This window comes from Antennarius striatus, chromosome 1, assembly GCF_040054535.1.
Source record: "Antennarius striatus isolate MH-2024 chromosome 1, ASM4005453v1, whole genome shotgun sequence".
In the NCBI taxonomy this organism is placed as follows: domain Eukaryota; kingdom Metazoa; phylum Chordata; class Actinopteri; order Lophiiformes; family Antennariidae; genus Antennarius; species Antennarius striatus.
The window spans coordinates 4,657,730-4,674,110 of NC_090776.1; the positions used below are offsets into that span (position 1 = coordinate 4,657,730).

The following is a 16,381-nucleotide window of genomic DNA, read 5'->3' on the forward strand; positions in this document are numbered from 1 at the left end:
TGAGATGCAAACACAAGTAAAGGGAAAATGAAAATAGTTATTTTCAATTCAGTAATTTCTTTTAAGTATCAAAAACATAAGGTATACACGAAAAGCAAACAACAAAAGACAATGTTTTGTGTGCAGCCACACACTTGGTGATAGCCTCATCTATCTGCAGAATTTTTTGCTCATCCAAGTTGACGGTGTGCTCTGCATATCACACTGCTGCCATCCCTGCTTTTTTCCAAAATGCTTGTCGTTGTTACATCCCGCTTCAAAGCGGTAATGTGTTGTGATTGTCAGTGTTCGTATATTCATCCGTTTGTCCGTCTGTCTGTTCATCCGTCTGTTGGTTAATCCACCAAATATCTTCGCAACTATTGCAGAAAGATGAAACAACTAGAACCAATGCAGCCAAAGAATGCAACACGACACCTCTGAATTCAAAATTTTTCATCATTGCCCCCCAGGTATATGAAGTTTCGGTTGCAGCGTCCACACGACAATGTTTTCAAAAAACGTCACGTTATCCGGTGTTTTCAAAAAGTTGCGTTTTTGTCCATGATATCTGCGTTGTCGTGTGGATGGAAGGCGTAACTTTTGGCTACGTGTGGACGGGGTCTCAGACTATGTGTTATTATAATACAGTAGGATTCTGGTTGTGCATTTACAAATCCTAAATTTACACTGGCTGAACAAATTCACTGCATTCTACCTAAACCAAATGCACCTGGTGTTCAGAGAACATTAGACTCCAGTGCTACCATCAATCAAGACACCTGACTTGGTGTTCCACAGCACTATATTGTTGTCTGTCAGAAGTGATTGGCTGGTGATTAGTCAGAAAAATTTGATAACTGCTTCAAATACGGGCTTTATTCTCCATGCTGTATTCTTCATTTCACAGCATTGTCTTTTTGCAGATTAAATACGTAAACCCTGCAGGAATGTAACATTAGCATTTGGGGCATAATTAGTAGCCATCATCAATAGCAATTAATTTGACGTTTGTCATAATTATAAGCAGTAGACTTCTGCAGAACTAACGTAACATTGGTATTGTGCATTGACATTAATTGCATTGATTTAAGATATGTGAATTTTACCTTGTCTTGGTTGTCTTCTGCTCAGATGCCTGAGCTTTGAATACGTGCCGTTGTAGTATGATAGCGCAGTCCTGCAGTGAACACAAATCAAGATTTTCTCCTTTATCTTCAATTTGATTTGCACCCAATTGATTTTGTAATAACGATAATAATGAATTAGATTTGTATCAATTTTTTTAGTTAAACCTCAATGCGGGTGCCCTCTCTGTTGTGTCCTTTTTACTTGAACGTTCCTTCCCTTTCGTTTTCTTCCATTTCCCTGCTCCCTAAACAAACCACGTCTGCTTCCTGTGTTTGGTATGTGACGCAAGCGCGTTGTGTTACCCTGAAATAATATAAATATAAAGTATATACAGTGCGCCCTCGTGCATTAACGCTCACGACTTCACCTCATCGCTGATTTTTGGTAGGCAGTCACATGATACTGTATGTGCATTCTATTGGCTGACAGCATGCGAAAGTGTGCTAGGTTCCGTGTGTCTCGGACTTCCGTGAGACACAAAAGTGCTTTAAACAGTCTTATCAGAGTGTGGGAAAAGGTAATACAGATAGAAGGTGGTTTAATATCAGTATGAGGAGGGTCATAAACATTTAAATTACCGTAAATATTAAGATAGTTTGTCGCTATATCGCAGAATTCGTTAATTGTGTGTGGCTCCTGGAAAGCATCGACCGCAAAGAACAAATGCGCACTGAATAAAAAATTATATAATTTGCACTGTACCATTTACTAAATGCTTCCCTAAGGCAGAGGAATTAACAATATTTTTTGTAATCATGATACTTCAGAAATCATTTAACTCTAAAGTTAATTCTTGCGTCTAAAATAGAGGTGATGGTCCAGCGTAATTACAGTACCTATATATGTAATTAATACATCCTGAAGCAGTATATAATTTGTAGGGGTAGCCTCAGTGCATGCTAAATCTAAAAATACATCAGTAATGCCCCCCCCCCTCTAACACTGTACTGTCATTCATAAAAATGTGAAGAATCTAAGTCACAACCACTTATAGTAAAATTACTATATGAGCAAAGTTTCAAGATTTCTATACAGTGATCCCTCGTTACTCGCTGTTAATGCGTTCCAGGAACCACACGCGATTAACGTTTTCTGCAATATAGCAAAACATTATTTATCTTATTATTTACGGTAATTTAAACATTTATGAACCCTCCCCATGCTGATATTAAATTGCCTTCTATCTGTATTACCTTTTCCCACTCTTATTGACTGTTTAAAGCACTTTCGTGTGGAAGTGCGTTGCGTTCCGAGACTCACAGAACATAGCGCACTTCTGGACGCTGTTGGCCAATAGAATGTGCGCACGGTATCACGTGACTACCTACCAAAAATCCGCAATGAGTGAAGTTGGGAGTGTTGATGTGCGAGGGCGCACTGTATTTTAATTTGGATTTTATTTACCACTTTTCTTTGTCTTTAATGGAAAAGACCCCTATGTGTGTGCAACTCAGCACAAGTTACTGCCTGTTAAGCTGAGGTTCTTTGTTTTATGTCCAAAAGCGTTCTATGTGTATTTTTGTTGTATAATTGTTTTATGTGTGTCTGTTGTGTTGTGGATCCTGTTTTTGTGTGTGCTAGAGGTCATAGTGCAAGGCCCTGGATGGATAGCCTGGAGCCTGACACCATGTATTTGTCTCCAGAGCAGACTGGACAGCCCACTCCCCCCATACCTAACTCTGATGTTTCAAACTTGGCTCTGGAGAGGTAAGGAGCCTTCTTCTCATTATAAACTCTCTTATAGTTTGGGGACAACAGGAGCTTTTAGGAAACCTACCAATGATCAGTGACGGACTGAACATGTCAGCCAACCAGCCAACAGATCAATCCAGTTTATACATAGTAAGAACTATAATCAGAAATGTTTGTATTTGTGGTGCATTGGGCACAGTGATTTGCACATATGACATTATGAAAATTTTTGTGATATATTTAAAATTTTCCAAGGGTTATAACTCATTGAAATGAAAACAGCACTCATACATCATACAACATCATTCAGAACAGGCAGTGCAATTTCAGATCTTGTATGTCCATGTTTATGTGTGAAAAGGAATCACTTGCAGCAGGTGCTGCTACTTTATGGTGAAAATTTGAAAAAAATGTAAATGAAATAGCTTTTAAAAAAATCAGTTTTCAACAAGCATTATGGGGCTTTCAAGAGTGAATGTAGACAAAACACTAGCTGTCTCGTTCTTTCATTGTTTACACATTTTTTGTGGACATTTTGATCTGAATTTCCTGCCAATGGAATTTTTACGTAGTTTTACGTACCACATGAGCTTTTCACTGTACTGCCACTGTCATGGAGGTTATATTTGTCCTCCTGGTTTATTTGTAAGCAGTAATTAAAACTTGTACTAACTAATATCATACTATGTTCTGTGACTTTCCAGAGAATTTCTTCCTTTCTTCAAATCCTGAAACAGAACATTTATCTATGATGTTCATCATGGAATGTGTGTATAGTGAGGTGATGATTCAAACAATAATGCAGATTTGCTGGATCAAAGCTCGTATTTAAAGGCAGTGGTATTTATTTAGATACTGTGGCCCAAGAGTTAGAGAGACATGTCTATGGCAGACCAATGTGCTTTATACATTCTCAACATTTTAGCTTGATTAACTTCAGTATTTCAGAGACTTGTGTGTGTGGTATTTAGTATGCTTCACTCAAAGATTATAAAAATACAAGGGAAATTTACTCATCTGGAAAATGCCTTATACATAAATTTTTCATAGTTGGGTTAGGGTGACTCCATTGCTTTGAGTTACTTTTACTTCTTGTAGGTGGTATACTGTATGCTTTCATCTGTATTATTGATTGTTCTTGTCTGCTTGTTAGTTAGACAGGTTACCCAAACACTGGATTTGATTGAAACAGAATGGCTTTGTCTTGCTTCAGTTGCACCGTGTCTTGGCTTCGGGTGGTCGTCTGAAATTGTCAGGATAGAGGCAAAGCTTGACACTTGACTTAATTTAAAATACATAAATGCATGCTATAAAATAGTTGCATACCATTTAAATAAATCATAAATATGAAGTATATAGTTAAGAGCAAGGTGCGTGGATTTTTGAAAATGTGACAAAGCATTTGAAATTTCTGAGACTCCATGAAAACCCGTGGCTTGTGAACAATAGGGCACTGCTTACAACAGGATGTCAGAGCCACATGAAATCTTAGCTATTATAGGCCTGTTATCTCGTGCTCTGTTTTAAGTGTTATTACAGCATTTGTAATTAACAGGGGCTTACGAGATAATAGTTTGATATTAAAGAAAAAGATATTTTTCTAATATTAGAAGCAGAAACTTTGTTGTCACATACATTTATTCATTCATTCATCTTCAGAACTACTTTATCCGCCGTAACGGGTCAGGGGGCGCCGGAGCCTATCCCAGCTGTCTTAGGATGTGAGGTGGGGGCAAACAGAGACGGACAACCATGTATGCACACACTCACACATCACGGGCAATTTGGACCGGCCAATTAACCTGACGTGCATATTTTTGGAGGTGGGAGGAAGCCGGAAAATCCGGAGAGAACCCACACAGATATGGGGAGAACATGCAAACTCCGCACAGAGCGGGACTCGAACTTGGAACCGCATTGCTGTGCGGCTACAGTGCTACCCCCTGCACCACTATGCCGCTTGTAACATACAATTACTGTATATTTAGTACAGTGTAAAGTTTTTCTCTGCATCTGACCCATCCTGTGACGCAGCCTTCATGGCACACAGGGAGCATGTTGATGTTTATCATGTTGCTCATATACATTGGTATGTAACCAAACCACCGACCATCCACTAACCAGGGCTTTGAACGAGAATTTTTTTGCCACTCAGTTTGTTCCGAACAGAAATGGAATTACTGTATAACTTTTCCAGTTCTACGTTCCACCATGAAGTGACGTTCCTGAACCAGTTAGAACTATATAGTTCCCGAACTGGTTACTAATGTTCCTTGTAAATATAAATAGGTAGCTTCAAGACTTTTGAGTTGGCAATTAGAGCAATTAGTTTACATACAGTAGATTTGTCCCTACAGTAAACAGAACAACAGCACTGATCCTGTCACGGAACAGAGGATGGATAATCAGAGGGAGACAGAGAAGCTGCAGCAGCTTGTCAAGTAACAAAGTTTGTGTATGTCAGAGCCTGCATGTCAACAAACATGTGAAGCTCTGAACGAAGCATCTTGTGATCGATCAAGAACAGAAAGAAAACACCAATTAACGTCCGAAGCGTCAGAGGGAGTCCACCTAAGGAGATTAATTGCTACAAAGTGCTGACAGTACAGGGACACACTGCACTGAAAATGACTGGCAACCAATGAGTTATTAAATAAACATTTTTTTCAGATTGTATTTACCAGTTATGAATATAATCAAGGTTCGGAGGCTGCCTTTTCCTTGACTGCTAGTGATATGTCTCAACTTCTCTCCGCTCTCATCATGCATTGAGTGAATGACAGCAAGAGAAACATGAGGTCATATTTTTTTTCAAGAACAAAAAAACCCGGTTTTAACCGGTTACAGTTATTTTTTGTTCCAATTCTGTTCCAGAACAGTATAAAGTTTTCATTTTTGTTCCTTGCAAAATACCAAACGGTTCTGGTTTTTGTTTCTCATGAATCGTTTCAAAGCCCTGCCAGTAACGCTCTTATCACCTAGCATAGTATACATAGAATAATGTTGAAAATGAGAGTGTGGAGTTAACTGAAGTCCCTGAGTACCTGAAAGTAGGCTGATGATGCTGAAGATGTTATATTTCGGTTATTTTACATGCATTCCTATGAGCTCTTTATAATAGAATAAAACTAGAAAAAAATATTTTAATTATCAAAAATTATCATAATTACCAAAAATTATCATTGTTGCAGTACAGCCACAAAATTAAATTTGCGCTGGTTCAGTAGTATGTTAGTACAAAAAACGATGAAGGGAGGCTGAAAAAAGTGCAAAACACTACACACGTCATCAAATACAAGGCAATATGAGAGATGCAAAAATACAAAGTACAGCACAAACAAAACATGAAGTATCAGAGACAATAGAGAGCAGGGTTTGTTTGAGGCAGAGAATAAATATTACAGTGGAATGACAGTATTCAGAGAATATCGATATTACAGTGGCAGTATATCACATAGGTGTGGGTGCATGTGTGAATTGTGGGGTGCAAAGCCAGTGTCATTTGACATCGACTGCCTTCTGTTTTCATACATGCAACTCACACACAAATGAGTGCAGCCTGTTGGACAGCAGGGTAAACACAGCCCCCCTCCGACCGGAACCTAATTGTTAGCTGCTGGTGAGGCTAGTCCAGGGATTAGCTCCTGGATGGAGAGTACTGTTCACTCTCTCTTTCATTCCCTCTGCCCACTGGACCCTATCACCATCAATCTGACACCCTGTTTATCTGACACTGCAGCCAGATCTGCTGGCATAGGAGAAATGTTCACAAAGGCTGTGGATCATCAGCACTTTGATTGTGGGACCTCAAATTGCCCTTACTCTCTCTTTGCCCAATGATCCTAGCAACCCTCTGTCTCCATGATCTCCATGCAGTCCCAGAACCTGAAAAGTCAATCGGAGGGCCTCTCACCCTGTGTCTGTCATTTGTGCTCCTCTTCCCTCTGAAACAGTCTGTTCCTCAGCCAGATTTTGTGTGTCCTATATGTGTTACAGTGAATGTGGTCTTCATGTGGATTGTTTTATTTCCGCACACAGTTTTTCTTTGCGTTTTTGTGCTTTGGCTGTCTTGTCTTAACTTCCACAGAGGATAAACCCTGGAGTTTATCTTCATCCTGTGATCACGTTTGCAAGTTAGTGTCATTGTCTTAACGAAGAAGAAGACGATAAAAAAGCAGGTTTTGTCAACATGGCATCTTTTAAACTGGATTTTCTCCCTGAGATGATGGTGGACCATTGTTCTTTGAATTCTAGTCCTGTGTAAGTAATTCCATTGTGCCTTTTGACATTTTTTATTCATTTTTATGTTGGGCAGCGTCCATATGAAGGTCGGTTATCTTCTCCATCACCTAGAACAAGATATGTTCCCCTCGGTTCATCAAAGGAATGGAGGATATGTCATACTCTGTCATATTCTGTTGTGCTAGGTTTTTAGAGGATTTTATGGGGATATGTAATCTCATTCACATTTTTTAATCAGGATAGTCAACTTTTGTCAGAAGAGAAATTGTGGCCATGCATTGTTTTATCTAGATATTCAATTCTTTAGTCACGGTTGTGATACTTGTTTTATTTTCAGCCTTGTGTATCTTCAAATTGAATTGTTCTCTGGTACACTTTTCTTTGAGGCATGTACTTCAGCCATTTGTGGCATTCAGTAGCATCCCATTCCATTTGTAATTAATTAGGACACATAAAATACGTGTCTTTGATAAAATGCACCATGTACATTTCAGATAGATAGATAATAATATAGTAGATATGCTGGTGTTTAAAAAAAAGAAACCTGGAATGTCAATGGATACCATGCTAAAGCATTAACTTAGATTCTGCAAATTCTTTACATAAAGAATGCATAAATTATTGTTTGACTTTAGATATTATTAATATAATTCTGAAAGATTTTGTGTTGATTGTAATATGAGTGGTAGTCTTTCTTAGAGTGGTAATCTCCTCCCCATATCTATTTCAGAAATAATCAGCCTTTCTGGATGCTCATTTTACACCCATCTTACAAACTCATTGCAGGTTAACCTTTTTTAATTTTGAAATGTTACACTAAACGCGTTGCTGGAATTAAACAATGGAAATAATTGTATATTTACTTGGTTTTCAATTAAATGTGGGGGTTCTGTCTTTTCATATGATCATATTGTGTTGTACTTGCATTTTACAGAGAGCATCCTATTTTTGGAAGTTGGGTTCTACTTTTGTGAGACAAAATAAGTGTGATGCATCTTAATAATTCTTCACTTTTCTTCTGCTGCACTGACAGGCCAAGATATCAACATGGCTGTAAACCAGGAATCCAATTTAGCAGTAGACATTGGTATTGATTACCGTACTTGGTGATTATCAGCCAATACAGATTCCAATCAGGTTCCCTTTCATATTCAATTTTTATTGCTGACTGTCCACACTGTTTTTAGAAAACGTCCAATTGGGATCTTGTTCTATTCAGACTGGGCCACATTATTCGCCGATAAAACGGTTTCCATGGCTACGATTTTGCAGCGGAGGCATCGTCCAATGCAATTAGTGTGTGAGGTCAAATAACTGTGACAGCGGCAACAACAACAAGTTAGAACGTGGAGGATGGTTACCTTAGTGCATTAATGTTATCACTGTCTAGTAGAGGTGCAGAAAACCTCAGACACATCAAACTTCTTCCATTTTTTTACTGCTCTGCAACCCACGACCCTCTTTCTTCTGGTGCATTGGCTCTTGTGTCACTTAAGAGTGACGTCACGGGCAGTCCAAACCGATCTTGTGTGTTTGGAGCTGTTCAGACTGAGATTTGAAACTTACTCCCGACAGTGGTTTCAATCTGTGTTGTTAAAATCAGATTTTATGTGTTATGTGACTGTTCAGACTACAAAAGATGGGCTAAAAATTGGGTTTTGGCAGCCAGTCTGAATGCAGCCTACATATTATTTATCGCTAGCTTTGGTGTATTAGCCAGGCTCAAATGAACATTTTTCGGAGCAGAATTGACCATGCAAAATTGTGATAAACACATAAATCGTGGCTGTAATTAATATATTCTACTTGAGCCTGTAACAAACTTAGAGCACCTTTAAAGAGCATGTAGACAACTAGATTGAAGTTATGTATGTTATTTTTTACCATTGACTCCAGCGTAACATGTTGAGACAGAAAGCACATTTACTACCAATCCATTTGTTTTTATTATACCATTGATTTAATGTACTGTACTTAGTATTATCAATATGGTACAAGCCTAGTCAGTATAAGTAATAAAATGTCAATCTGCTGAAAATGTTTCAGATGTAAATAGACGTGCTGCAAGAAGTTTTTGTTTGTATTTTTAGGTGAATTGTAAGTAAAAAAAATAGTGAAAGTTACATAGGAATTCAAAGTACACTCACCAAAAAAAGTCAAAATAATATCTCAAATATCTCAAATGAAATAGAAATAACAAAAAGAGTTCAGAATCTGTGTTGCCAAAATTTATTTAGTGACTTTACTGTTGAAAATATTGTGAAGGTATCACATTAGGCATCTGGGTAATTCTGATTACATCATCATCATCGTCAGAAGTTTGACAACCCAAACAAATCAGGCAATTAATAGAGAAAAATGTTGATTCACAGATTTGTCCACAATGTTCAAGATTTGTATTCTGTTACAAAATAGTCCAGAGTAAGCTCCATCTGCTTGATGGTTAATGCATGTATCTCAATAATAATTAGCGCTTACAGGAGTAATTTTTTCTCTCGATTACTTTTACTTGTAAATCGCTGATTTCTTTATTTTATTTATTCATTGAACATGTGCAGAGCAGTACTTTATTTTGAGTTAAAGTGTCAACCGCTTCTACACCATTGTTTGCCTTCTGTACAAATCAATAAGTTTGTTATTCTTCCATCTATTTTCCTTTACAGTGGTAAGAAGATGAATGGGTCCTTGGACCACCCTGACCAACCAGACATTGATGCGATTAAGATGTTTGTGGGACAGATTCCACGATCCTGGTCTGAAGATCAGCTTCGTGAACTATTTGAACCTTATGGAGCTGTCTATGAGATTAACGTCCTCCGAGACCGCAGCCAGAATCCACCACAGAGCAAAGGTCAGCCTGTAGTCACCGACAAGACGCACACGCATGCACACACATGGATACCCGCAAACAGTAGTACTGCTATTTGTACACTAACACCAGTGTTTCCCGCAGGCTTTTCTTAAGCAGCGGCGCTGTTGTGTAGGAGGATACAAAACCACCTTATATTTATGTGAATCAATGTCAGAAAAATTATGGACTGTCTTTTAAGTCTAAATTTACATCTTTGATTTTTATCTGTAGAAAAAGATATCAAATTAGATAATATAATAATAATAATAATAATAATAATAGATTAGATTTATATAGTGCTTTTCTGGACACTCAAAGTCATTTTTACTTTGAATCCATTATTCATTCACTCCTCAGTCATACTTATTGCACAACATAGCATTTATTACATCCCGCTTCAAAGCGTTCATGTATTGTGTGTTCGTGTCTTCGTCCGTCCATCCGAACTGTTCGTACGTACGTCCGTTAGTCCACCAAATATTTTCGAAACCGTTGCAGATAGAAAGATGAGACAAAAAGCACATTACTCGGGCGACAAAGGAGATGAAAATGAGATGATGACCTTGATCTTGGGAAAACTAGATCAAGGTCAAATTTAAACTTTTGTACATTCAGGAACCGGATAAGATAGAAAGACGAGGGAGAATGCCTGTGTAAGTACAACAATAGATCAAAGCTAGCACTTTGATCAATGACAGTAGGTGAGAGCACCAGGTTTGATGTTTGACCTGTGCAAGTAGGTCAGGGTAAAAATTTTAATTCAGGGGTGTCGCAGGATGTTGCAGTCTCTGACTGCCTTGTTGAAAGTTAATATTGGCTTCTGAATTGCAATGGACATTTTTAAAGGTAAAATTCTGTCCTTGCTCATGACCTACCACAGCACCCTACTTCTCCTGCCTTCCTTACTCCTCTTGTCTCCACACCTTTGCTTTCAGTCTTTATTAGTCTTTATGTAGGCAACATTTTATTTTCTCCATTCTGTACATGGGAATCCCAAAATAAACTTTTAATTTAGTTGGGAAGGTAATTAGTTTGCATCCGAAATTAGCTTCAATTCACCTCTCTCTTCCTTACCAACCATCGTAATTGACTCATCTGAAAACAAGTATAATTTAACTATCCAGATCACTATTTGTACACAACAAGTCTGAGTTTAATCTAAGCTGGTGACTGGCCTTTACTAACTGGACCAGGTTAATGAGGTAGTTATATTATTGCATTTAAGTCAAGTCGCTTACTTTCCCCTGTGCACACTAGGTATGCTGTCATTATTAACACAGGATCATAAACTGCACACACAGGAGTGACAAGCAGCTAATCAATAATTCCTATCAATGTGGCTGATGTTGCATAGCAGCAGTTGGAGAAGCAACATAAACATTTTTTTAGACTTCAGAAGCTGCAGCATTTGTAAACTGACACACTGCAGGCCATGCTGTACATTTATTTCCAACTTACTGCTAATCATTTCCTCTGCTACTCCTGTATTCACATCATCACTTTTCTGCCACTTGACTTTTACACACTGCACTACTACCTAATGGAGCTAGGATGTGCTAACGTTACCCTTTATGTAGACGTATACAGTAATCCAGTGGTTCTTAACCTTGTTGGAGGTACTGAACCCTGCCGGTTTCATATGCTCACTCACCGAACCCTTCTTTAGTAATTTTTTTTTTTTTCAAATTTAAGACATAAGTAAATGTTTTACTGGTGCATTTAATGAATTGTGCATTAATGTCACTTTTTTCAAAGAACAAAATCAAGACAGTGCATGAACTCACATGAAATGACCTACCTGCAAATCAGTGTGACTTCTGCTGTTGTTTTTGAGAGAGCAGTACAGATATGCGTGGCTTCACCTTGGCAAGTGCTTCTCTTATGTCATTTTCACAGCGAGACTAGAGTTGCTCAACTTGACATTGCAAATCATGCAGAACTCTGACTCCCATCACATTCCGTTATACAGTACATGTAAATTCACGTTGCACATATTCGTCCGACCACTTTCTTTTTATGCTCAACATAGTTACTATGAATTAAAATGTTAAGAAAGTAATCAGACGACGTACCATCATGACAGGCATAAATCGACTACTGAGTGCGCAAAATCCCCTGTAGCACAGGTAGGCTAATCGATGTAGCGTGATCACCTGCAGCCAGTGATGTCTAAGGGGGGCATGTCATCCCGAGTTGACACGATGTGTCAAACGTACACAGTGATTCATGTATGGTCGGCAAAAACACCCGACACATCGCCTCGAGTGTTTTGTCTTGACCTCCGTACCCTCCGAACCCCTGACCCCAACTTACCGAACCCCTAGGTTTCGATCGAACCCAGGTTAAGAACCACTGCAGTAATACCTCATTTCTCATGGTTAATGCCTTCCAGGACCATCTGTGACAAACAAAATTCCGCGATAGAGCGACAAACTATTTATCAAACTAATTTATTTATTATTTATGGTAATTTCAACCCTCCCCATATTGATATTAAACCACCATTAATCTGTATTACCTCTTCCTACACTCTTATAGACTGTTAAAAACACCTTTGTATTAAAGAAAAGTGTTTCTTTAATACACGGAAGTGCGCTGCGTTCTGTGAGTCTCAGAACGCAGCGCACACACGGATGCTGTCAACTAATAGCATGCGTGTACGGTATCACGTGACTACCTACTAAAAATCTGCGACGTAGTGAAGCTGTGCATCTTGAAGCGCTAATAAAGGAGGGATTATTGTAATCATTTTAATTAAAAGATTTGAGTGGGTTGCAAATAATTTCAGATCTACCGGTACTATTTAGCACCTTTATTATTTAGTAACTGAGCCAGGAGTGTGACAGGTATCTCTTTCATTCCCTGGCAGGCTGCTGTTTTATAACATACTATACTCGTAAATCAGCCTTGGAAGCACAGAATGCTCTACACAACATGAAGATTCTGCCAGGGGTAGGTGACAATCTACATTAAAAGCTTCTTTAATGCATGTTACTTCAAACTGAAACATGAGTCTACATGGGCAGACCATAAATATACACATGTCTGTTTCTATAAACTGTGAAACACATTTCAGCTCTCAGGTCGGTTTTCAAGGGTCGTTCATAATCTTTGTCTTCATTCATTTTGTCCTCGGTTTTGTCGTTGTCTTGCTCTTTGTCTTAGAAATATTTATTGTCTTTGTCTTCTTCCTTGTCTTGTTCTTTTTCAATCTCTTCACAACCCTTATCTTCTGTTACTTATTTGTTTTTCTGTCTTTGTTCTCATCTTTGTCCTTTCCTTCCTCTTTGTCAATGTGTCTTATTCATTGCCTTTAATTCATGTACAGTTTTTGTTGTTGTTTATCCTCTCCTTTGTCTTCCATTTTGTCTTACTTTCATGGTCATTGTACTTGTCTTCTTTGTGTTTCTAATTATTTTCTTATATGCCTTTCATTGTGTTCACAGTGTTGTCTTTGTCCCTGCTGTTTGCATCTCTATATTGTTTTTTCTCTTCGTTTTTTCATTTTCCTGCTTTGTCTTTGTCATATTCTTCATCCTCCTCTTCATTGTCTTATTCATTGTACTTCTTCCTCAGTATCTTTTTCTTGGTGGTATTTGTCTTTTTTGGTTTCATTGATGTTTTGTTTGTCTTTGTATTGTTCATTATCACCATTTTCTAGAGTAGTATGGTACCCCAGTAGTTAATGCTGAAGCTAAACATACATTTGTAGGAATGACCCTTTCAGAGCTACACACTTTTACAAAGTGCTATTTCCATTGGCACTTTGTAAAAGTGTGATTTTTTTTAATGCATTTGTTGATGTGTTAAACAAACACAATGCGTGTTAGTGACCAATGTATGCATTTTTCTTTGTATATTTTACCATTCAGAATGTCATCAAAAAATGTAAATGATCAAATCTAATGTGGTATGTTCTGATTGGCAGATGCACCATCCTATCCAGATGAAGCCAGCTGACAGTGAGAAAAACAATGGTACAATTTGCTAAAAATTTCTCTTTCTATTTTTCACCATGACAGATATTATGCTTGTCCATTTTAAATATTGATGATAGATAAAATGAATATTATTGCTTTAAAAGTTTATAATTAGTGGTTTGCTAAAAACAACATAGAAAAATGGTTATTTTTCCTTTTTTTCTTATTGAGTTTCAGACGTAGTGTTTTGTTTATCCGTGGTGTTAGGCTTCAATTAATTTACAGTACTGTGACAATTTTATCATGCTAAGAAAATAAAGTGAACAAAGCTCTTTAATGATAAAATAAATGTAATATACTGAACGTGTCTGTTGAATGTTGGGATTACAGTTACTCTGATTATGGTGAGGTGATATCCCTAATTGTTTCATTTTGACTTTTACTCAAGTCAGATTTGATATCAGTCTGTCCTGTGAAACAACAGGCACATACATAATTGATATGTGAGTCACCTGCATCACCAAAAACAAAAACAGTAAAAGAAAACCTCAAGCTTGTGAGATAGGTGTTTAAACTAAAAGGGACTCACTTGCAATGACAAAGACGAAGACTTAGACGGGTGTTCAGGGTGAGATTTTCAGAATCTGATGCTCTGGAATGCTATGAGGGCAGCCCTAGTGATGTTGAGCAGATGTGTTTAATGTTGTGTTGTGTTTTGCTCAATACAGCAGTGGAGGACAGAAAGCTGTTCATTGGAATGATCTCCAAGAAATGTAACGAGAATGACATTCGACTAATGTTCTCACCATATGGACAAATAGAGGAGTGTAGGATACTTCGAGGACCTGATGGACTCAGTCGCGGTAAGGAAAATTCTGTTCTTACAGACACACACACACACACACGTGACAGGACCAAAAAAAAATTGTATTCTTGGTTAATTACTGACATTACATATCCTAAGTAGTAATGATTGAGCTGAAACAATGTATTCAACCCTAAGAATGAGAAAAGCAGTATTAAAAATTCACAGTGGCACTGCTGCCTCACAGCAAGAAGGTTCCAGGTTTGTTTCCTTTCTGAGTGGAGTTGATATGTTCTCCTCATGTCTTTGTGGGTTCTCCGGATTTCTCCCATCTCTAAAAACATGCAACTTAGGTTGATTATCCTGCTAAAATATCCATAGGGGTGAGCAAGTGTGTTTGTTTGTCTTTCCTCCGGGGTGTACCCTGCCCTCTGCTCATGGTCAGCAAACCCCGTGGCCTGCAAGGTAGGTGAGCAGCAGTAGAAGACACTATTGTAATTGTTTTGTCTACAAGAAGATGGATGGATGGATGAACAGAGTAGTCCGTTTCTCCTCGATTTCATTGACATGATCTTTTGTAAGACATCAGCATGGCTTCATATTGTACTTTGTTTGCAATTTTGTAGATGTATGACGCTGACCTGTTGAACAAAATTGAATTTTTCATAGTGTGTTTTGTATGAATCTTTAAAAAGAAAATTCTTTCCGCTTTCAGGTTGTGCATTTGTGACATTCACAGCTAGACAGATGGCCCAGTCTGCCATCAAGTCCATGCACCAGTCCCAGACTATGGAGGTGAGCTTTGGCTTCTTATTAAAAACAGTATTTGATGTTTAAAGCTGTGAGCTGTCATAACTGGTGAATTATATTACAAAGATACATTTCGATGCACATACTAAATCTGGATAGGGCAATGATGTTCTTATGCTGATTTATATTAGTGCTATGACGTATTGTATGCCTTTGTTTAGGGCTGTTCCTCACCGATTGTAGTGAAGTTTGCAGACACTCAGAAAGACAAAGAGCAAAAGCGCATGGCTCAACAGCTACAGCAGCAGATGCAGCAGCTCAGTGCTGCTTCCATGTGGGGAAATCTCACTGGGCTTAACAGCCTGGGGCCACAGTACCTGGCAGTGAGTGTGTTAACATGGTTTCTGTGTGATTATGCAAAATGTAAAGATTAACCTTTTGACAAAGTTTACACTTTGCTTTCACTTACACTTCATCATAGTAAAACTTTTTTTTTTCTCCTGTTTTTAGCTCTACTTACAGTTGTTGCAGCAGTCGGCCTCAACGGGAAATGCGCTAAATAATCTGCACCCAGTTTCAGGTACATACTGTTTATTACAAATGTACTGTCATGGTGTGAGAAAAACATTATTGAAGTGAATCAAACTTTTCTCTTCAACAAAATATTTCTGGAGCTTAATGAAAAATAGTGGTGTAGAATTGTCCTAAATGACTGAAGAAGATGGGTACCTAGTTGGAAATATAAAAAAACACCTGAAAAAAGTTACCAAATAACTTCTGTCACCTTTCAGTGAAACCACAAAAAGCATAACTCCCATATTGATTTGGAAAGACTGACACCTTTATCAAGTTGAATTCTTTACTGCAGACTCCAAGACTGTAAAATGCCTAATTACTCGTTCACGGTGGGTGCACAAGCTCCTGTGTACAAGCAATGGTAGAAAATGTCAAATCTTTTCGATTTCAGCTACCAGTTCAGCTCAAAGAAGGGAATAAATGATTTTGATAAAT

The 16,381-nt window shown here is 38.0% G+C and overlaps 1 protein-coding gene across 7 annotated transcripts in view; it reads left to right on the forward strand.

The window, feature by feature from the left end:
• celf1 (cugbp, Elav-like family member 1) overlaps positions 1-16,381 on the forward strand; it is a 33,703-nt gene that overhangs the window by 1,590 nt on the left and 15,732 nt on the right. For 3 of the 7 annotated variants that reach the window (XM_068322599.1, XM_068322608.1, XM_068322616.1), the window contains exons 2-9: positions 2,692-2,817; positions 9,708-9,895; positions 12,765-12,847; positions 13,824-13,872; positions 14,544-14,678; positions 15,336-15,415; positions 15,592-15,753; positions 15,881-15,950. In XM_068322599.1, coding sequence (XP_068178700.1) covers positions 2,714-2,817; positions 9,708-9,895; positions 12,765-12,847; positions 13,824-13,872; positions 14,544-14,678; positions 15,336-15,415; positions 15,592-15,753; positions 15,881-15,950 — 871 coding nt within the window. In that variant the 5' untranslated portion in view covers positions 2,692-2,713. Of the gene's footprint in view, positions 1-2,691; positions 2,818-6,673; positions 7,063-9,707; positions 9,896-12,764; positions 12,848-13,823; positions 13,873-14,543; positions 14,679-15,335; positions 15,416-15,591; positions 15,754-15,880; positions 15,951-16,381 lie in introns of those variants that run through there. The other 4 variants (XM_068322642.1, XM_068322624.1, XM_068322632.1 and 1 more) reach the window with 4 other exon arrangements.